Source organism: Anoplopoma fimbria, chromosome 6 (assembly GCF_027596085.1).
Source record: "Anoplopoma fimbria isolate UVic2021 breed Golden Eagle Sablefish chromosome 6, Afim_UVic_2022, whole genome shotgun sequence".
Taxonomy (NCBI): Eukaryota; Metazoa; Chordata; class Actinopteri; order Perciformes; family Anoplopomatidae; genus Anoplopoma; species Anoplopoma fimbria.
The window spans coordinates 23,139,776-23,161,964 of record NC_072454.1 but is presented as its reverse complement, the minus strand read 5'-3'; the positions used below and the strand labels follow the sequence as shown (position 1 = coordinate 23,161,964).

General features: G+C 41.3%; 2 protein-coding genes across 2 annotated transcripts; one reads left to right on the top strand and one right to left on the bottom strand.

Moving 5' to 3' along the window:
• Positions 1–256: 256 nt before the first annotated feature.
• mcmbp (minichromosome maintenance complex binding protein) lies at positions 257–7,622 on the top strand. The gene is made up of 16 exons (XM_054599619.1): positions 257–442; positions 1,384–1,475; positions 1,587–1,727; positions 1,947–1,988; positions 2,080–2,170; positions 2,306–2,434; positions 2,842–2,987; positions 3,175–3,272; positions 3,349–3,524; positions 4,709–4,832; positions 4,953–5,070; positions 5,186–5,351; positions 5,511–5,644; positions 6,362–6,526; positions 6,771–6,859; positions 7,177–7,622. The coding sequence occupies exons 1-16, from the start codon at positions 382–384 to the stop codon at positions 7,301–7,303; spliced, it is 1,899 nt and encodes a 632-aa protein (XP_054455594.1). The 5' UTR covers positions 257–381; the 3' UTR covers positions 7,304–7,622.
• Positions 7,623–7,761: 139 nt separating this feature from the next.
• inpp5f (inositol polyphosphate-5-phosphatase F) lies at positions 7,762–20,300 on the bottom strand. The gene is made up of 20 exons (XM_054600010.1): positions 20,204–20,300; positions 18,583–18,663; positions 17,650–17,786; positions 16,738–16,866; positions 16,387–16,554; positions 16,210–16,266; positions 15,734–15,932; positions 15,317–15,496; positions 14,815–14,882; positions 14,371–14,495; positions 14,182–14,259; positions 13,855–13,975; positions 13,310–13,438; positions 12,896–13,013; positions 12,607–12,805; positions 12,435–12,506; positions 12,284–12,357; positions 11,978–12,106; positions 11,798–11,885; positions 7,762–11,642 (listed from the first exon to the last, which is right to left on the bottom strand). Exons 1-20 carry the CDS (start codon positions 20,298–20,300, stop codon positions 10,478–10,480), a joined length of 3,414 nt encoding a protein of 1,137 aa, XP_054455985.1. The 3' UTR covers positions 7,762–10,477.
• Between the last annotated feature and the right edge of the window lie 1,889 nt (positions 20,301–22,189).

Here is a 22,189-nt window from a genome sequence, read left to right as displayed (position 1 = left end):
AACACTCTGTCTCTCTACCGCCCCCTGCAGGTCAACAGGCCACACTGCAGCCTTTTAAACGGGCCACACTAAAAAACAACTCTTTTTTAATGCAGAATATTACAATAAACGAGCACACAGAGGACCGTGGTGGTCTCCTCACTACACCACCATGCTGACCTCTAAACAGCCAGCCCGGGACAGTGTCCAGTTTGTGCGTCCGCTCCGGTCTCCGGTCGGTCCCCGTGTTCAAAACAAACGAACCTCTGCGACTGGTGACGCAAATTTCCCGCCCTCACTTCTGCCATCCTGTGCGTGTCGAAAGTCCCTCAAATAAGTGTTTTCACGGATATTTTTATTTTAAGTTACATTGTGTATTCTTCAGGCGTGAGTCAGTGGCTAATGATGCCGTCCACACATGACTGGATAAACAACCCTCTCGGTGTGGTTGAGGGGATGTTTGGTAAGAGACGCACCGGAACTTCACTTCTTGACAGCGTTGACTCGTTAGCTTAGCCAGTTAGCTCTGCGGCTAAGTGCCATGCTTCCTCACATGTAGCACCTCTAAAACAGAGGAGCATGTGTATATGTGTTGTAGCATGTGTCAGCCCCGTTGTTCACTTATTATAGATGAAGTGCTGGGTGACTGTTTGATCTGAAGACCTCTGTGCACACATCCACACTGAAAACCACCACATGATGCGTTCAGGGGTCTTCAAGGTGTCTGATTGAAACGCTCTTAAACACTTCTGAGTTGGGTTGGATATAGATGTATGGAAGCATTTTTGGTCCTAAACACAGCTTCCAAAGTTGTGACATTTGGTGAAATTTCTTGGTCAAGATATGAATGATGTTCTGTCCAGCTTTTTATTTTTAATCCACCTGTAAAATGAACTAGTAACCCACCTGAATAACGTTAGTAAGCAAGCAGTGGTTTTTTTTAAGTACATGATCATTGGAAAGTAAACATAGAAACATACATACAGTAAAAGTCATTAATGTGATGTTCTTTTTTGCTTGAAAATAAAGTGGACTATATTGTATTTCTAAGTCAAACCGAATTTGATTCATAATATAATATTTTTTACATTTATAGATACATTTGGTTAATAATTTAACAGTCATGGGCAGGAAAATGACTAAAATGCCAATTTAACATAAGAAAATAGCTTTTTTGATGCATCTCGAGTTAATGTCTCATTGTTCTTCACACCACCACAACTACATACTGATTTTGTTCCCCCCCCATGCTTACTTTGTGATCTTTTATTTAAAGTAACCTTGCTGAATGAAAACTAATCGCTGAGATTCTCAAAACCAAGATTTTCGGTTATATAAAAGCCAATTTATATTTCTGTTACTTTGAATGAAAAAATAATAATTTGCTCTTGTTGATTATTTTAGCTGCTTCCCAGAACAATCCAAACTCTGAATGGGAGGCGAAAGCGGTTGAATTCTTTAAAGATCATCTGAAAGAGAAGGACGCTCATACCTGGGTAATGCACATCACGGATGCTTTCGGCTTCATATTCAGAAGAAGCCTGCAAACCTCAAATTCACAGCTGGTTCACTGCTTGTAAATGACAACCGCCTTCCTCTTGGTGCAGGTCCCATCTCTGAACGATGTCCCTCTTCACTACCTGAAGCCAAACAGCCTGGTGAAGTTTCGTTGCTTAATCCAAGACATGTTTGATCCAGAGTTCTACATGGGAGCGTATGAGGCTGTTGATCCATCTACAAAAGCTAAGGTAAGCGCTTCCTTGACCTTTCCTGTGGAGCTATTCATGTACAGCCCTCTCATGTTTCCTGTGCATGTTTTTTGCATTCATAATTAAAAAGACAAATAAAACAGATTAACAAAGAGCAGTGACACTGTTTATACAGAAGAGTTGGTAAACTCCTCAAGTGAAGGTGTGGTCTGGCCGTCATCAGAGTATCATCTTATTTTACTGTCTCACTATTCCCAGGTGTTGCGATGTGGGAAGTACAAAGATGTGACGGAATGTGGGGTAAGTACCACTCTGCTAACCCTCTCAAGAGATCCATACATTCCTCCATTCAGCTTCAGCTCTGCTAACAGTGATGCATGTTTATCTCCAGGTGGATTTTAACTCCAGAAACACTGTGACTGCAGAGAGGCAGACTTTATACTGTGTGCCAATCCCTGGAGAAAGTCACTGGGTGAAAGAGATATCCTTATCTTGTCTCGATTATGTGTGGAAATGCTCCTCAAACAGGATTTTGTCATGTGTTTTTTTCGCTGCACCCAACTTGTGTCGGATGTATTTGAACTGTGCGCCCTAGTTTTCCTTAATTCTGTCGCACAGCTATGCCGGCTCCAGCCAAGCAAGAGTGGTTCCTTCCACCTCGTATGCACCGACTAGACAGAAACGTAGCTACGAGGAAGACGACGATATGGACACACAACCGCAGAAGCAGAGGGAGCTGCATACCGGTATGAGCTGCTGTTTAAGGCAATATGGAGCAGAATGCAAAATGGAAGTTGTGTCCGTTTAGTGTTTTACTACTGTCAAGGTGTCTTAATAGACATTTAAGTCTTTAAATTAAATTAAATTCAGAAATAAAAATGGAGGTAGTGTTTTACTGCATTTTGATGAATAGTGACTTTACTTTTTTGTGCTCCATTATGTATACTCCTCTTTTTATCTACTGGTATAACACACTGGTGAATGAAACATTTTGTAGGAGTTGCCACTAGGCATTCTAGGAAATGTAGGAAACCGCTAATTGCAATAGGAGTTTCCTGGAACACCAGAGATGTAAATTGTTACTATACTATAACGTATTTATGTAAAAAATAAAAGTATAAAAATAAGATTTTCGCTCCACATCTCGCTGCAGGTCCTCAAACTCCGACAGGACATCACGGCAATGGTGACTGTAAGCGGCGGGAGACAGAAGCTCCTTCCAGCCATGCAGCATCTGCCTCCCATCTCGACCTCAACTTCCCCCTACCAGGAGAGAAAGGCCCCTCCTGCCTCCTCAAGGTGTGTTTTGTCTCCTACAGAGGGTTTTGGTCCCTTTTTTCTCTTACCAGCTCATTTTCATTGCCAGTTCAGCGACACATCTCTCGCCAAACATTTGCTCTAATAGATGATTTCAGAGACGATGCTACTGTCACCAGCAGGCTTTACAAGCAGAGAACAGAAACTAAAATGTGCCTTTTGTTGGCAGGTGTACGAGGACTGGGACGGCTTCAAACTGAACGACACAGTGGAGGTCTTCGGGATCCTCTCCGTCAGCCCTGCTCTCAGCGCCCTGGCAGACGAGAAGTAAGACACAGAGATTAGTTTGATTTTTCCTCCGGCGTTGATGGGCTTGTTGCTCATTCTTGGCGTGTACACACAGAGACTCCTCGTCCTCCTCCCTCCTGGACCCCACAGACAGCATGGAGACGGCAGAGGAGCAGAGGGTGCACAGCCCGCCAGCCTCGCTCGTTCCCCGCCTCCACATGCTCTACGCCAAGCGGCTGCCACACAACAACCCGCTGCTGCCCGCCGCCAGCTTGGAGGACAACAGTGCCTGTAAGGACAAATAGTAGACTTTTCTTTTTTTTAACCCTGTGTGTTCATGTTTGTATGACTGTAAATGCCAGTTATCATGAATATTTCATCCACATTTTTTGAATACAAGGCTATTGCACTACATCTGCACTGGTGTTACCATGATAAAACGCTCTGGGGGAAAATATTTGCCAAGCCTGCTGCAAATTACTGTATGGGGCACAACATTTTGCATCCCCACACATTTTACACTGATGTAAATGAGCCTAGCTGCATTTAATCTGATTTGCATAACACGCTCCTAATGAGTCCTGATGGTGGGTTGTTTTGACATGTGTTGCCCTGCACTTTTGCAAAAATGAGTATTCATCCCACAAGAGTAATACTGCATGAGTAAACATTGTTGAAATAGTCTGATGTCGTCAGCTCAGCAAACAGATCAATGTTTAATTGTGTCATCCAAAACGACGTGGGCGTTTTTTAGTAAAACATTAAAACACCTTTGACTACATTATTGCTGTAAACAGAAAACAGGATGTAACAGGCCTACATAATAAACATTATCAGTGGATTATCAGTGGTGCCTCTGCAAAACCTTGGTGCAGTCCTCTTGGAAACTTGGACAAACACTATTCGTCTTTTGAGCTCCTGAAAAGGGCAGCAGATCCTTAGAAAATATTCCCTACTCCCTAGTGCATTTTTCTTGAGTTTACACTATATTAATGTGTAATATGAGTTCAGCAGCACTGGTACTCAGTTATAATTCTATATATTGAGCTCTGTGCCATGTCATGCTGTATTACACACTGGGTAGATGTTACAAAATGCTATGACTATGATGATAATGCAGTTATTCGTCAGTTCTTTACAAGGAAGTTAAATCAAAAGACTTGTCGGCTAATCGACTAGTGTGTCAAGATAAAAATGTATCAATTGTTAACAAAATCAGTTAAAAATGTAATGATGCAAAACATTCTTAAATGAGAGAATTTTCCTCTCTCATCAATTAGTCTGATGCAACAAGGAATACAATACAATACTCAATACAATCCAACAGAACAGACAAAGAAAGCACTGGCGCGTTGGCCACCGTAGTACTCACTGCTAGATGCCGCCAGATCCTTCACACCAGACCTTTTTAGGGCACACATGCCTGTAGTAGCCATAGGGACGTTTAATAATTTTTTTTTATCTCTCCTCCTCAGTTTTATCTTCGACCCTGAGCGAGATGGCTGCTGTCAGGGCAGAGCTGCTGGCATACTTCACTCACATCCTTCTGGGAGACGCCCTGGCTGCTGAATACCTCATCCTGCATCTCATTTCTAACGTGTACGTTAAGTTTAATCTGTAATGTTAGAGCAGGGAGCCTTCCTGTCTTTTTTTTTTTTTTTTTAATTTTTTTGTCACAGGCTATTGTTTTATTTCACAATGTGGTTCATTTTCTCGTAGGTACACTAGACGGGATGTTCTCCCACTGGGCAAGTTCACCTTGAACCTGAGTGGCTGTCCTACTGTCGCCTCGTACACCGAACGCTTCTACCAGATCATCCAGCAGCTCGTGCCGTCTGTGAGTGAACCTCGTTACTTCCAGCCATTGCCAGTACTGCTAGGTTTATTTATCAATATACTTTAAATTGGCATGAAAAAAAAAAGACTGAAAATAAATTCCCTCTCCCCTGCAGTCGTACTATCTGGGCATGACCCTCCAGAATATGAACCAGATGCGGTTAGTGCCAAAAAAGGACTACGTGGCCAACCGGCTACTGAGTGGGGCCCTGCAGCTGGCCAGAAACACTTCCCTCTTCCTGGATGAGACCCAGCTGGAGCAGGGACAGCTGGATACAGCAGGTGAGGCCTCTAGAGACCACGAGGGGAGACGAGACTGAGAGGAGAAACGCTGAAGTTAATGCCCTACCTGCAGGCTGTAGACGCTGTCGGTATTGTTTGATTAAGCTAACTCTAAACAGGTTGGATCTTCTCTTCTTCTCGTTTGTTTTTGTTGTGTAGGTGTGCGTAACGTCACGGCCCTGGGGAACTTGATCTCGTGGCAGAAGGTTGATTATGACTTTAACTACCACCAGATGGAATTCCCCTGCAATATTAACGTGCTCGTCGCGTCAGAGGGCCGCTCGCTGCTGCCGGTGAGGACAAAGAGGAATGAGGCGTGCAACTGTAGGACATAAACTCAACCCCTACCCACCGCTGATTCCCCCATCACCCCCAACCCACCCTCCCCACCATCACCAGGGAGGGCTTAGGTTTCTTTCAGCCTCTCGTGAGACGTGCAGCATCTGACGCTGGAGGTTGTTTCCAGCCGGCGTCACGCTGTCAGCTCAGCTACCATTGGTTGGCTGCGGCAACCCCTCCAGCCAGCAGGCTTTAGCTCGGGTCTCAGTTTGTTGCGAACAGCCCGAGGAATGTGCCGTGTGCTATTCCTGTGCGTTTGCCTAATGGGTTGTCATGGTGGCAGCTGTGTGCCACAGGAACAATCCTGGGAGAGGCGTCAGGCTCGGCCATCTATTAGACCCGAAGTGAAGGGCAGCGCGCTGTAAACAACTCCCAGGGTTGATTCCAAGTCAGAAGTGCATGGCTGTGTTTACTTTGAATAGCTAACGGCTGATGATCAGCTTGACTTTCCAGCTGCTCAAGTGCTTCACAGTCAGCTCGCCAAAGGCTTTGCTCCTGTCTGGCGTGCCTTGAAGTTTTGAGAACCTGCCAAACTAGGCGTGCACACAGCAGGCAGAGCCTACTTTTGCATAGCAACACCTTTTTGAAAATAAAAAAAGCAAAGATGCATTTATCTTTTCTCTGTTCTTCCCTGGCACAGTGTCAATATTTCTTTTTCCCTTACTCCACAGTCAGACTGCCAGATACACCTACAGTCTCCGATCGCCCCACCACAAATGGAGGCGTATGTCGGCAGCATCCAAATGCATCCGCAGGCTTCACAGCTGAACAAGTTCAGAATGTACCTGAGCGTGGCTCGGCTGCTGGACTACAGTATCTCTGATGAAGTGACAAAGGTGAGACATGCCGTCATCTTCAACCTGAGATGAGTTTCACACAAGTTAGTGACATGAACCCCGGGGGGAAAAAAACGTTTTTAACAAAATTAAATCGGTGTAACTTGGAACTAGTTTTTTGCAGCTCATTTGTTCCTTTATGTACCTACCAGGTGTGTGTCTGTGTGTCTGTTTATAATGAGCAGTCTGTTATCATCTGTGTGCATTAGAGTGTCCTTTAAAAGCTTGTTTCTGGTGTCCTCAGTCAGTTGAGGACGACTTTGTGGATATGAGGAAGGACGACCCCCAGAGCATCTCTGCTGAGGACCTCCACAGGATGCTCGTTGTGGCGAGGTGGGCTGTGATTAAGTTTATATAAGCCACTTTACTTGGCCTTTCTTCCCTTGTTTTTATCTAGTGAGAATAATAACAACAGCAGCCTGTAAAGCCTCTTTCAAAAGTGTGAAAGTAACAACAAGCCATTATGACCAACAGTGGAAATGCCAGATATGACATAAGCAGGCACAATCACTTCATGGGTCAACGCAACCAAAATAAAATAATTGTTTAACACTTTGACTGTCCGAAGGAGTGCCTTGGTTAGTTAACTGAAATGTTATCTCAGTATTTGGATGATTCATTTGCGCGTTTGACGGTGACTCTGTCCTCAGATTGCTGTCTCTGAGCCTGGGACAGACCTCTCTGTCCAGAGACTGCTGGCTAAGAGCCAAACACATCGAGATGCTGCGGAGGAGCCGGATGGAGCAGCACAAGTGCGTCAACGGCAACGAGCCGTGATCAAACGGAGAGCAAACAAGACGGCTTTTGTTTTTCTTTTTGATACCTAAAAAAATAAGTTTGTAATAAAGATGTTTTTTCATGTGTCATATAGTTCACGTTGTGTTCAACTTCTTTACAGAACTGAGTCGCAGACAAGATTTGAATATATTTTCACATACTGGGGCGTAGTTTTTACTCTCATTTAGCCTCAATGTCTCAGCCTGCTGTGAGGTCCATGTCAGCGGTTATGACAGAGTCTTGTTGCTCTTTTCACATATAGCTTGTTGCTTAAAAGAGCAAACTGTCTGATATGCTGGCATGGAGATTTCCTTTTAATTGATTTGACAATAAACCTCATGCAAAAAAATGTACACCCATATTTTTTTTTTCTTCCACTGAGTATCTTCTGAGACAAAGTGTACAGTGCACCTCATCTAGTAAAAACACACCAAAGAGGTTAAGAATAAATAGGATACTTTAATATACAATACAATCTCAGTACACCGTGGAAAACAATGACAACAGTCAGTTGGTAAAGAGGAAAGATGACCACAAACATTCAAACGTAATGGTGCTGATGGTAGAAAAATGTGCTTAAACAGTGCAAATCAAATGCTTCAAGACCTCGAGTCACATGATAGTTTGTCATGGTCTGGGGTCCTAAAGGGACGGGAGGACAACCACAGACAAAAAGAAAGAGGTGGTTGCAAAAGCACTTGGTGTAAAAACAAAAAGGAAACGGAGGAAAATCTCACCCAGCAAATAGGACTAAATATAACTATGCCAGCTTTTGCATATAAAAACCAGACACCAACACTCTAGCATGGTGGTCTATATCGGGAATGTTGAGGATTACCGTTCCTTTCAGCAAGTTTGGGACATAATACGTCCTCGCTCTGCTTGAGAACTGCTCCAGTGTTTGCAATCCTGCAGGAAGTTTAAAAAAAAACAAAAAAACTTTTAACCTCAGCATTAAAACTTTGCATTACAGCTATTACCTTAAAGCTTTGGCAGCACCACACACTATCAGCAGGTTCAATAACTATATGATGTAGCACCCACAAAGCAGCCAATGCTACACTTAACTCACTCACACAATTATAGCCAGATAAAATACACAAGTATCCCACTTCTTATTTGCTGGGGAGCAAGTTCAATGCAGAAAACAGGCAAATATAACGCAACAAAAATACGAAATGTGTAACCATTTATCTTGGGATATTTCAGTTCAAAGCAAACCAGATAATTATTATTTACCATAAATAGACAGATATACAAAGCAGTGTTTTGAGATGACCTCAGTTCATTATACTTTCTTCTGGATGACTATAACAAGGTCATGTTGGACATTTTCACTGAATGACAACTGGTATGTGTAACGGGTGACTAACGAGACAAAACATCACTTCTTGAGGTAAACGGAAAAACGTTTTGAATATAACTATGTATACGGCTTCATAGCACATAAATATAAGTAGCGCTCTGAGCCGGGCACTCCTAAATACCAGCAGCAGGGTTGCTCTAATTCACACTTACTGTACAGAACATACACACACCCAACACACTGTTTACATCTCCAAAACCTGCTAATTTCCATGGAGAATGTATGTGCCAGTGGATGAAATATCCCAAGATAAAGCCTGATGACATACAGTAACCCTGAACATGATCTTTTATACAGTACACCATATGTAACATGTAAATGATGGACTTAAAAAGGTAGATTTAGCCATAAATACCTGATATACATAATCCCACTTCCATTCCCTGTTAAGGCAAATATGCTTTCAGTTTGGGGAGTGCATAAAGCATCAGTGTTTTTCTAATAATTGGATAGGTGCAATTGCATATATACCTACTATATGCTACTTTCCTGTCTTTGTCAAACATGCAATGACCATGAACAACGCTGGCTGAAGACTTGGTTCAAACTAACCCTCATAGTTAATTAGCACAACCATTAGTAGAATAGTTATTTCATTGCATCCATCTATCAACAACAACTCAAACCAGTAGTTTTCTGGTTATTCGTGATTAGCCATGACAGTACTGGGCGTTCTTTTCAAAATATAATGCTCATACCTCTCTAAAACATTTTAAGATGCCACCCTACCATCATTACAAAAAGCTTAAGGGAAGGCTCTACTCAGGGAACAGATAAATGTACGATACTCACTGTACATATCAACAACCAGGATACTCTTACTAAGGTCTTGTGTTGTCATTATTTCTATAAACGGCATACTTTCTAAGTTACACTGGACAACATTGATATCACATAGGATAACTACTCGCAGTATGTCGCCTGGCTAGTTTCTGACAGCTATACAAAGGATAATAGTTAACACAGAATTGTCCTTTGGGAATCACAAAAGATATTTGGTCAGATTCTACAACAACTGTTACAAATCGAGGGCTATAACGCGGCCTTTATCACAAACGCCAAGAAGTGACCTGCACCAACAGGATGACGTACAGTACATTATAAAGTCAGATTGGTCTTTCAACCTACAGCTAATGTTTACCTGTCTTGTCAAAACTTAGTTACCGTTAACCTCTAATGCAAGCACTGCGGGTATAATAACTTTTCAGGCTAAGGATAGTGACATGTTTACATGCACAAAATACAAGTACATGAGTTTAAAACATCTAAAAAAAACTAAATTTGTTTTTTGTCTTTTAAGGTAATCTTAATGAAAATATCCTTAAATTTGATAAGAAATCGGAACTTATAGAAGAATTTCCTTCAACAGTAGCAATAATTCTGGAGTGATTTAGGATTTGGATTTACATAAACCTATTTCAATCAAATATTCTACTGTCTAAAATTGGACTTGGGAATTCTAACAATTGCTTTTAACACCTGACGTGTGAGTTTGAATGGCAAAAAGGATAATGCTAAACGCCACTTAGTTCAAAGAGCTGGACAAGACAAATCAGTGCTCTCTTAAGAGTGAGGGGCTCCATATTTATGTGCACATAAACATGGTCACTGTCGTGTTGGGCTTAATTATATATTTCTAAGATCTGTACAAGAGTCGTCATTAACATGGGCAAGTTTAACTAAAGGGCAAACTTTAAGAGCACATTTCTTGGCTGAGTAGTGATGCTATGTGCAAGCTTTTGCTACTGCTACCATAGAGGAGGTTTCTACACTGCGTATTCCTACAAAGTCCTGCTACAAGGAAAGCACTAGATCTGAATGATCCTGGTCTGGCACTGTGTAAACATTGCCTTTAGCTCGTTCTCTTGGGCTTCGTTGACAGCATCCGGCTCGGGGCTCTTCTGTACCTTAGCCACAGCGAAATTGATGCCTTGGGTGAGTCCCGCCTGGGTGAGGCTGGCCACCTGGACCATGGAGCTCTTGATCTTGGCAAAGGGGGACACCACTCGGCTGCCGTTGCTGTCGGCAGGTGAAGGGCCGAGGCTGCCCTCCATCTGTGAACAGAGACTCCTCTGAGAGCCTCCTGAGGCTGCAGAGCTGGGCTTCTGGACGGAGAGGAGGTTGGAACCGGAGGTGGTGGAGTCGACGTCTAGCTGGGACGGCCTGGGGAGCTGGGGCTCCTCCGGTTCATGCTGCAGCTGGGAGTGTGGCTGCTTGTCTGAGTCTGCTAGGGTCTTATTCTGCACAGGCAACCCAGGGTGGAGTGGGGCGGCAGCAGCTGGCGGATTCTCCCCAAACACCTCAACAGGTTTGGTCTGTGCATCCTGGACAAACTGGTGGCAGTAGGCATCAATGGGAGTACCAAAGTCAATCAGAATGGCTTCTTCAGCCACCGAGGCGGACCCTGGAGACTTTTCATCACTGACTTGAGAGACGCTCTCCTGCTTTCCGTCACAGCCAGTGACTCTGATGACGGAGGGGATATTCAGCTCCACGCTGCCAATAGAGTGGGAGCGACTGCCCAGTCGTGGGTTTGTTGCTACAATGCCGCAGCTGGGCAGCACATAGTCCACGTTTTCTAAAGAACCAGAACACGGGTGCTCTGGGTCAGAATTATAAGAATCAGAGTCATCTGAGATTTCAGAGTGCCCGTCACCGATATCTTTTAGGGCTCCTGTGCCAGGGTTGTTATCTGATGTCTCCAAGCTACTATCAGACTTCCACAGGTTGACATGCATAGTTGGCTTTAGGAAATTGACTTTCACATCAGGCTTAGAGAAGTTGCCCAGCCTCCCGAGGGGCTTGAAGGGGCCAATGTTTACATTTGTCTTGGTCTGTTTCACTTTCTGATTGAGAGAGGAGAACTTGTTGAGGAGGAAACTTTTGCCCTGAGCGAGACCAGAGCTCCCCTGGACCTGGTCAGCAGGTTTGTTCTGGATGCCCATTATATCCTCATGAGGTTTACTCTGCCGCCTGTGACACAAACAACATTAAGTACCCGAACCACAGCTCCTGGCACTGGTCAAAAAGTTACAATTGTGCCAAGATGGCTGCAAGTGTTTATCTTCATTCATCTATACATTTGAAACAGAGACTAATTATCTTAATAATGACAGATTAGTACTCACCTATCCAGCCTCTTTTCAACCACAAGCAGGTCCAGTCCTGTGGCCTGTTTAGTTATGCGAAGCATCTCAGCTATGCATTGTAATGTGTCTGAAATGTGTAACCATATAAGTCTCAACCAGGGAATGCAGTTCATGTTCTAAAATGTTTCCTTATATGCCGTTTAAAGAATGACTTCCTACCTTTTCCATCATCCTCAGGATTTCGTGTTGCTGCTCTCAGCGTGTGAAAGTATCCACTCGTCTCTTCACTCCTGTAATGCAAACGCATACAGCAGAACTTCGGCTTCCCAAACAGAGTAGGCTCTGGACCTGCAAAAGGAAACGCAACTTCCATATTTAGTGATGTGCTTTCCCTGCATGAATCATAAACGGCCGGAGATATTGCTAAAGGTTACGGAGAAGCTGTTAAGCACACTTTTAGGAAGTGTTGGGTGACTCAGTGAGTGTAAAAGAACCCTCACTTCTCCTTTGAGTCGAACATCTTACCAATTTCGATCTTTTCCAAACCCTCTAAATTGAGTCGCTGGTATTGGTTGACTTTATCTGCTTCTTCATCGTAGCTACAAGAAAATAAATGCAAATATAAGTCAAACTATAACAACAATTTCTAAAAGAACAGAAAGAAAGTCAGACTTACTAAGCAATGTAATAGGCTTTGTCAGACAGAAGCAGCAGCACATCCACATCTTTGTTGGTGGCATCAACGATGCTGGTGGGAAATGAGAAAACAGTGTCATGGAAAGAGCACTTCAGAAACTACGGAAGACAAAGCATAAATAGTGCAGAAGACATGTCAGGTAGCCACTAACCTCATGTCACAATTGATGAGAGCCCAACCTCCATGAAACTTCTCATCATCAAGCAGCAAAAGCTGCATGTAGGTCTGCAGCAGGAGGCTGACCTGCTCCTGCGCTCCCCTCTGGCTCTCCTTCTCTTTCTCTTCATGCTCCTTCTCCTTACTGAAGATGGAGTACAGGTCCTCCGTCACTGGCAGGCCCATCATCAGGTCTGCAGGGAGAGGCAGAGGATTCAGAGGAGTAAATCAAAAAGGTACAAATACATATACACAGCTACAGAAATGTGTCTGTTTGTCCGTACCAATGACAGCTTGTCTGTAAGCATCCCTGAAGCGGTTCAGATAGTAGCGGTTGGCTGAGTTCACACCATCCTTCATCACACCAGCCAGTTTCCGCTCCCCTGTCCTGGTGAAATCTCCCTAAAACCGATCAAACAGTGTCTGTTAAATATATCATTTGACTGTTTTGACCCCCGGGGATTTAAGTCCATTTCAATGTCCACACAAGGCTCAGTTCCTATTTGTCATTCTGATGCGTTTAATCTACTGAAATAGTTTATCATCTGTTGATTTATGAGTTAAACTGTTAGAGAAAGCTTATGCCTCAATAGATTAGACTATCCACTTAACAACTGACTGTGTCAAAAGAAGATGACGTACTTGTTTAAGAAACACTGATTTAGATGTGAATGTGTGTGCAAAGGAAATGGTGTTACCTTGAGCGCTGCTGTGCCTGCGTACTGCCTGCTGATGGTGTCTCCATTGTTGGCCCACATGATCTGATAAATCTTGTAGCATTTCGGAGGCAGAGGCTGTTCTGGAGGCATCACACCCAGTTTCTTCAGCTGCAGGAAGACAAAGAGACATTTTTGTCCATTGGGATGCTGTTTAAACTGTGAGTACATATGATGATGATGAGGCCTCTCTTTCGGTTTACTCTGCATCAGTGGGAAATTGTGCAATACAATATGATGAGCAAATATATGCAGATGTCAGTAATCTGTTGTTCAAACACTAAGTAAACTTCCTACAAACTAACAGTGACAAGGAATTATGTAGCCCAGTGAATCTGTTGGCCCTTTAGTGAAGCACTTTGTAATCCCAGTTTTAGAAAACAGTCATTTAAAATATGTCAAGGATGATGTTGATTATTCTATATTATTAATACAGGCATTATTTATATTAACAACTACTTTTAAAAAAAAAACATAGTAACAGCTGACATTTCTTTGCCTTAGTCCAGACAGGGAACAGATCTCACCTGTTGTTCCATCACCGCCCGAGCAACAGCAGCCTGGACCACGTTGGTCCTGTCAAGACAGTCCATACAGTTGACTCTAAAGATTCCCTCCTGCTGGCAGATGACTCCGGCCTGATCCACCCTGACAGAGGAAGAGAAATAGATAACAGGATGCATTTATAGCATTACATTCTTTAACCCAATAAGAAACTGGATTTCTAACATGAACTATAGCCTGGTGGTTTATTGTTGTTTTCTTACAAAACAAATCATATTTGATGAAGATAAGCAAGAGACCATGTTATCAGCATTTCTCTGTAATTCACAACATACTGACATAACACTTACCAGGCCCACTTCATGTCAGTGATGATATCAGAGATCGCATCGGTCAGAACTTGCACATTTTCAAACTTCATACCTCGGCTGCGAAACAGGATATAAGAATCATAAAAGAGAAGTAAATGCAACGTGGTATATATTAGGACGACTACATTAATAACCAAGTTACACAGCTGAGAAAAGTGTTTCTCTTACCAGTGCTCATGAAAGTCAAATGAAACATATGTGAGGTTTGGGTTGTTGTAAAGCAGGACTTGCTTCAGATATGCGTCGCCAATTATCTTCTCCCGTCCAGTTTGATCCACCAAGTTAATGATGACCTGAAGTAGACAATAAAAAGGGCTGTCATTTAGCCTTGTGTATAAAATGTCCCCCTTTAAGCCTTTCCTTTAGAACACACTCAGATGCTAAATGTTACAGGAAGTTTTAGCTAGCTCATTGTGGTTATCAATTCTAGTCAGGCTGCTCTGACATGAAGCACATGGTAGTTTATTAGTACACGATTTGCATCCACAGGTGACAGAATAACCACATTTGCGATTCATAAATACTCAAAACATTACTCAAACAAGACTGATGAATAGTCAATAACTATGCTAAGCAGACACCCAAGCATAAACTCCTGCATAGCAAACCCACCTGCGTCTTGTAGAGTTTAAGCTGTTCTTCAAAGTGAGCAGAAAAGTAAGACATGGTCTCCTTCTCTCCTGAAACAGACACATATGCATTTAAAATGATTTCCATAGAATTGAACCTGGCTGAAGACACCAGGAGATCTAGTTTATAAATAATTATAACTCGGAGACAGATGTGCTTTTTCCTTAAGAAACTTTTATAATTCACCTAAAGCAAATTCCCGGTATCCATATCTATAATTCCTCCACATCCCAGTCAAAAAAATATTTTACAGACAAGTGGAGCAAGGACCAATGACTGACAAGATAATTATATTTGGTTGATTTATACGACACAGACAGATGTGTAACCCAAAGAGAACAATGGTACTGAATGAAATATTTTTTATTTTTTTAAAGGTACAACTGTAAACCAAAAAAAAAATTGGAAGTGCAATTTACTCAAACAAAGCCTCTTAGAGGCCCTCTCAATTGGACTGTATGCAAGATCTTGTATTTCTGCTGACCTTTCTCTAAGCGTGGCCGGGGATTGTAGCGGTACCCTGCTTGGCTCCAGAAGACCGGCACGGAGCCACGAGTCTGCACAAAGGACAGAGTGTGGCTGTGCACGTGGATCAACTGCTCGGTCTCCACATAGTTAGCCACACGGCCATCGGTATCCACTCCTCTGCGTTTGTACCGCATCCCTTTAGGCAAGGAGAATGCATCATCTCTATTCAGATTATTTATATCACAGATCACGCTTCAATGGAAAGGAATAAAAACGAAATTATTTGCAGAGTTAACCAAAGTCTTTTGTGAAATAAACCCTATGATGTGGGAACAATCAGTACTAATTACACAACATAACCTACATTTTTGGCTCAATCAGAGCTCTGGCATGACCTTCCTGTGGGCCAAGCTGACAGCAACCGTAGCTTTACCTGCGCGGTGGCGGCTCCGTCTGGAGATAAGGGCCACAGTAAAGCGGGGATGGATGTCATCAACACAGGTGACCTCCAGTGGTGGGGTCTCAGGGCTGCTCCTGTCCTCATCGGATGTCTCGTTGTAGTTCACCACCAGTTCCTCCACCTGCACGAAGCCCTGGATGATTGGTATCACCCAGAAGTCCACCTCTGGCACCTGGAACATTCATTAAGTTAAAAATAACATCAGGACAAGAAGATTAGAATTTGGTTTGTCAGGTTAACGAGGGTGCACTTTGCATCCGCTAACTATCTCAAAGTAGATAATTTTGTAGAGCTCAGAGCAGTTAGCCGTTATACTCACTGAGTATTTTCATACTCTTCTGATAAAGCTCTAGTTATTATCCACACATACAACTGCCAGGCTTACACAGCAGGGCCAGCTGAGAGAAACAAACCATAACGGTGCCACTCTATATGGAAGAATTTTTTACCTGAAGGTCAATGATGTCTTGGATCATATGTTTGTTCCAGAAGAAACGGTCATCCACCTTTAACAAAGAATAACAATAACTGTAATTTCAGATGAAAGGGTTTTTGATTTACCCTGCAAATATGTAAAACAAATAAGTCAACGATCAAAGAGTTGTGAGATGTTTTACTCTCCACACCTGTTTCCATAGGGGTAAGCTGGACTTATCAGAGTCTCCCTGACGCTGCACAGTGTTCGTCAGGTCATAGGTCATGCTGTAGTAGAAGGAATCTGAGTCCATGAATATCTTGTACAGCTCATCCAGCAGCCGCCTCTCCAGACGTTCCTTCTCTTTATTTTCCTTGACCTGGAAGGCAGGGGAATACTGGATTGGGCATGTGGGTAGAAAAGAGCGATAAATTGAAAAAGCAAAGAAAGTAAAATCCTATGAGAACTTCAAAGCCCTTAAAAGCGCAAAAGAAAAGAAAAGTAGGTATGCAGTCCTGAGGATGACAGATTACATTTTAATAAAGTTACAAGAAAAAAATACCTTTTTCTTGATGGGCACAGCCACATTAGATTTGATCTGGCTGAAGGTTTTCATCAAGAACTTTGACTCATCGGGAGACTGGGTCAGTTTCTCTGATTTGTCGATGCCAAAGTGATGCTTCTTGCAAAGCTGAAAAAGAGGATCCTTTTTCAAATATATGCAGTTACATACACATGGTAGTGATATTTAAAAAAGTTAAAGAAACGTTCAATTTGCTGAGGACCTTCTAGCTGAATTTGAAAATTTGAATTTTCTCAAAACAACATATAAACAAAATGTGTAATCCTTCCCACTACAAACAGCCAAAACACAAAAAAATATATATATATTACTCTATATAGTCCTAATTTTCCTAACCTAAGGCTGTAAAAAAAATCTAACAGTTACATTGATCTAGGCTAAAGGATTTCTAGGCACGACAGGGGTGAAATTATCATTAAGTGGAATGACAATGTACAACAGGATGGGGGCTAAAAGCCTAACCAGGGACGATCATCCTCCTCCGTATTTACTCACTTGTAAATATTCTGTCTCATCATCCATGACGCTCCCCTGAAACACTGAAATCTTAGTAATATTCAACTGCCTTTCCGATCTGTTACAGTGAATTTTTTATATAATTTTCACTCTAAATGTGTGAATGAATATATATATATATATATATTTTTTTTAATAAAGTTAAAAAAATCTACATCTACTACTCATTTGGCATCACTGTCAGCCCATCAGAGATGAATCATACGGTGATGCTCACAGGGTATTCTTGGATACATTTAAATGTAATAATTAAATACAATTTAGTATTCTCACAAGCGCCGTTATAATGATTGTCAGGGGGTAGAATGCATGATTAAAACACAAGTACATGAACACCGCTCCTCATGTCTCATTACAGCGTTAGTGTACACACACCTCCAGTTCAAGCTCCGTAGGCTCTTCGTCAGACAGAGGAATGACAGCTATCTTGGTGATCTTGTAGACTTTGTGGCCGCCTGGTAAATTGCCCACCAGTGCTTTCTGGCGGATTAATACGAGGCCCAGAGGAAGGTCTGCCAAGAGGAGAAAGAAGAAGGGGGAGTTGCATCATGGGTGCAGAATTTTTCACATTCTGAGAGGTGTGAAGAAAGCAGCTGCACACCAGCCATTAACTGTGGACAGTTTTAATAAGGTAACACATGACATCTGGTAACAAAATATCCAAATCCTGTTAATATATGTGAATTCAAAGAACAATATAATTGTTCATGTGTTTTCTTGTGAAAGGTACAATGTTTTATCTCAGCACCAACAAAGTCAGATTTATCATCCATGCAATCACCACCATCAGCTCACTCGTCTTCATAACGACACAAATTCAAAAGCGCTTTAACACATTTTTTCACACCTTTCTTTGCGAGTAAGAAACATACCATGCACTGGATGATTTAGTTACTCAAGCATCCACTGCACACAGACTGGAAATACTGGTAAGAATGTGTGTTTTCTTTGCAAAAGCAATTCACAGCTAATAAGATAAGATAAGATAAGATAAGATAAGATAAGATAAGATAATCCTTTATTAGTCCCGCAGCGGGGAAATTTACAGGATTACAGCAGCATAGAGGATAGTGCAAACAAGAGACATAGTAAAAAAACAAGATCAAAAATAAGTATTATAAATAAGCAAATGAGCAATAAAAAAAACCCAGTAAAAAACAGTAAAGAATCCACAGTAACTGAAATATTATATATACAGACAGAAACTATTATAACTATTGTATTGCACAGTGTATTAGTATTGCGGAGGTTTCTAGTGTCATGTGATCTAATGGGAAAATGTTCAAAGGTTAATCATTCTCTACTTACCCGTGTGAAGCTGTATCTTTCCAATGATACCTTCTACCAGACCCAAACATACTGGATTCCAAGCCAACAGCAGGTCTGTTGCTGAAACAGAAATATGAAGATGAAACATCAGAAAAGTGTCTCACCAAGACATGCTTTAGACCAGATAAACAGCCAGAGTCAAAAATGACATATGTAGGCACATGCCATGTAGGATACTTTGAGCATGTGCACCTTTTCTGTCAGAAACAGCTAAATATTCACACTAAGTATGAGTAAACCAAACAGAAAGAACCTAAAACAGTCGTGGTTGGGTGATTTCCTGTTACCGCTAAAAGTTGTTTTTAAATACCCAGTAGAAACCTCTTAACCTCAGAAACTTTGTCTGCAAACATTTTCAAACAGCAGGCCAAGTTTGAAGTCAGTTATGGCAATGCACAAACTCAGTGACTAAAATAAAAAAAACTGGAATGCATAGCATTGGTGACAGATTAAACATCATAGTGGAGCAAATTGGAAAAGTGTGAGGGGTGTGGCTAAGATTAGAGAACATCAACTGAACGCAGCCTCAGACAATGGCTTTTCCTGTTCTACCAGCCAGAACATTTCGTGTACATGGGAACAGGCTATGAGGGCACACAGGAAAAGTCTCCAAGAAAAAGAAATACAAAAATTAAAAAAAAAAGAATACCACATCTTCACTCAGAATGTGTATTATCATGGAACTAATTCACTGTTTGCCTGATAGTGGAGTGGAAACCCAGTGAGGAGTGGAAATCCTTTTTCCAATTAAATAATGAAACAGTGGTGCAACTAAAAACCTGTTCAGGATGGCTGCACAGACATACAACTTCAACTGACACAGCAGATAACAGGCACTGCCTTCTGGTGACTCGAATGAAACTTCTCTTTCACTTCAGCTGGGAACATGTCATTCCCACAGCCCACTGTATTTAATTCAATACAAAAACAAAAATGCATGACCAATTCTTTGTCACAGTTGTGAGCCACAGCAGCAGTTCTGCAATGTGACTAAGGTGTAAGGCAAGAAGCTGCTTTACACACTCCAGTAACAGTAGCATGCCTGTACCTGTATTGATTGTGCTGTGTAATACGTCAGAATAGTGTCATGGATTTCTACTAATTCACCATGTTGGAATGGTCCATATGTGAAACTGTCATAACTCTAGCATTTCATATTAAAGATCAGAGAGAGAAAAGTGTTATTTTCACCTCTTTACAATCCTGAGCTGTGTATATTTGGATCAAAGAAGAAGAGAAAGAGAAATCCACCCTTCAGTTTGTAACATAAGAAGCAAAGCCAGAAGTTTGGAGTCTGTTTGGGGTGTTGGCACTCGTCGGAATGAAAGCTAAGACGATGATTTCAAGAATCAAATGGACAATGAATCAATGTCCCATCTTCACACTCAGCTCGTTTAGTTTGAGCTAGATATCGTGGAGAGGATGCCTTATTTCAGAGATTAACGAGGGACAATTACGACCTGGAGATTAGAGCAGACTGCTGAGGTGTGTTATAACGTCATGGTGCCAAAGAGAGAGTAGTGTTTGTCAAGTCCAGACAGGCCATGAAGCACACAATGTATCTCACTATAAAGGGTAAAGCAGTCCCGGCTGTACGTACCCGGTCTGACGGCTACGGTCCCGTCTTTTCGGCTGCACCACAGAGCCCGGTCCCCGCTCTGGAGGATGTAGTCGTCTTTGGCTTGGAACAGCTCCATGTTGTCCTCTAGGTGACTCAAACCCCGGCCAGGTACGGCTGTCTGTCGGCGGCCACGTCCTGGAGGAGCACTGTAGCTAGCCCCGGTTAGCTGGTGAGCTACGGTAGCTAGCTGCCTGCAGAGCTAGCAGCAGCAGCTGGATGCGTGTCGGGTTTGTTTATTCCGTCTCTACGCATACTGCTCATGAAATGCTCGTTTCCACTGGAGAAGTCACGCAGTCATGCTGGACAGAGACCAGGCAGACACGCATCAAGGAGCGAGGTGTTCAAGACGGAACCGACGGCTTCCTGCTCTAAACAATAACACGTGACCTGTTCCGTCACAAGTTCTGTTCATAAAACATCATCATGGAGTCAATACATGATTATAGTAATCAGTAATGATGTGGTTGATTCAGTAAATTAACTAATTACAGCACCAGAAAGGTTTGGACACACCTTCTCATTCAATGGTTTTTCTTTATTTTTTTCTACATTGTAGATTAATATTGAAGACATCCAAATTTATGGAATTATGTGGTAAACAAACAAATGCTCAACAAACCAGAATATGTTTTATATTTTAGATTCTTCAAAGTAGTTGAATGAATGAATTTTCAAAAGTTTGGACACATCTACTAGAACTCATATTTCTTTAAGAAGAAAAAAAATATATATTCCAAGTTTTTCTTCTTAAAGAAATATGAGTTCTTTAAGAATCCATTTCCAAGGAATTTTTCTTCTTAAAGAAATATGAGTTCTAGTAGATAAAAAAAGAAAAACACAGAAAAAGCATTATTTTTAACTTTAAAGAGCACCTGAAACGATACCATTAAAATAATTAAAAAAAAAATAATTTAAAAAAACAATATATACAGTACCAGTCAAAAGTTTGGACACACCTTCTCATTCAATGGTTTTTCTTTATTTTTTTCTACATTGTAGATTAATATTGAAGACATCCAAACTTATGGAATTATGTGGTAAACAAACAAATGCTCAACAAACCAGAATATGTTTTATATTTTAGATTCTTCAAAGTAGTTGAATGAGAAGGTGTGTCCAAACTTTTGACTGGTACTGTATATATTTTTTTTCTTCTTAAAGAAATATGAGTTCTAGTAGATAAAAAAAGAAAAACACAGAAAAAGCATTATTTTTAACTTTAAAGAGCACCTGAAACGATACCATTAAAATAATAAAAAAAAAACAATATATACAGTACCAGTCAAAAGTTTGGACACACCTTCTCATTCAATGGTTTTTCTTTATTTTTTTACATTGTAGATTAATATTGAAGACATCCAAACTATGAAGGAACACATATGGAATTATGTGGTAAACAAACAAATGCTCAACAAACCAGAATATGTTTTATATTTTAGATTCTTCAAAGTAGTTGAATGAGAAGGTGTGTCCAAACTTTTGACTGGTACTGTATATATTTTTTTTCTTCTTAAAGAAATATGAGTTCTAGTAGATAAAAAAAGAAAAACACAGAAAAAGCATTATTTTTAACTTTAAAGAGCACCTGAAACGATACCATTAAAATAATTAAAAAAAACAATATATACAGTACCAGTCAAAAGTTTGGACACACCTTCTCATTCAATGGTTTTTCTTTATTTTTTTTTTTTCTACATTGTAGATTAATATTGAAGACATCCAAACTATGAAGGAACACATGTGGAATTATGTGGTAAACAAACAAATGCTCAACAAACCAGAATATGTTTTATATTTTAGATTCTTCAAAGTAGTTGAATGAGAAGGTGTGTCCAAACTTTTGACTGGTGCTGTATATGTCGAGCACACTATATGCTGTTTACTAGACTCCCCATTCTGATGAAAGTAAAAACTAGAAAGTGTGGCTTTATTTTATTGGCTTTTACCACCCAGTATATGGTCTTC

Bases quoted from the DNA above. Each gene is read 5' to 3' on its own strand.
- mcmbp (XM_054599619.1), top strand. From the start codon at position 382: ATGATGCCGTCCACACATGACTGGATAAACAACCCTCTCGGTGTGGTT. The intron at 1,728-1,946 runs GTAAGCGCTTCC...CACTATTCCCAG, and splicing joins ATCCATCTACAAAAGCTAAG to GTGTTGCGATGTGGGAAGTA. The intron at 2,988-3,174 runs GTGTGTTTTGTC...TTTTGTTGGCAG, and splicing joins GCCCCTCCTGCCTCCTCAAG to GTGTACGAGGACTGGGACGG.
- inpp5f (XM_054600010.1), bottom strand. From the start codon at position 20,300: ATGGAGCTGTTCCAAGCCAAAGACGACTACATCCTCCAGAGCGGGGAC. The intron at 18,664-20,203 runs GTACGTACAGCC...TTTCTGTTTCAG, and splicing joins GACCGTAGCCGTCAGACCGG to CAACAGACCTGCTGTTGGCT. The intron at 13,976-14,181 runs GTAAGTGTTATG...TTCCTCTGTCAG, and splicing joins ACTGACATGAAGTGGGCCTG to GGTGGATCAGGCCGGAGTCA.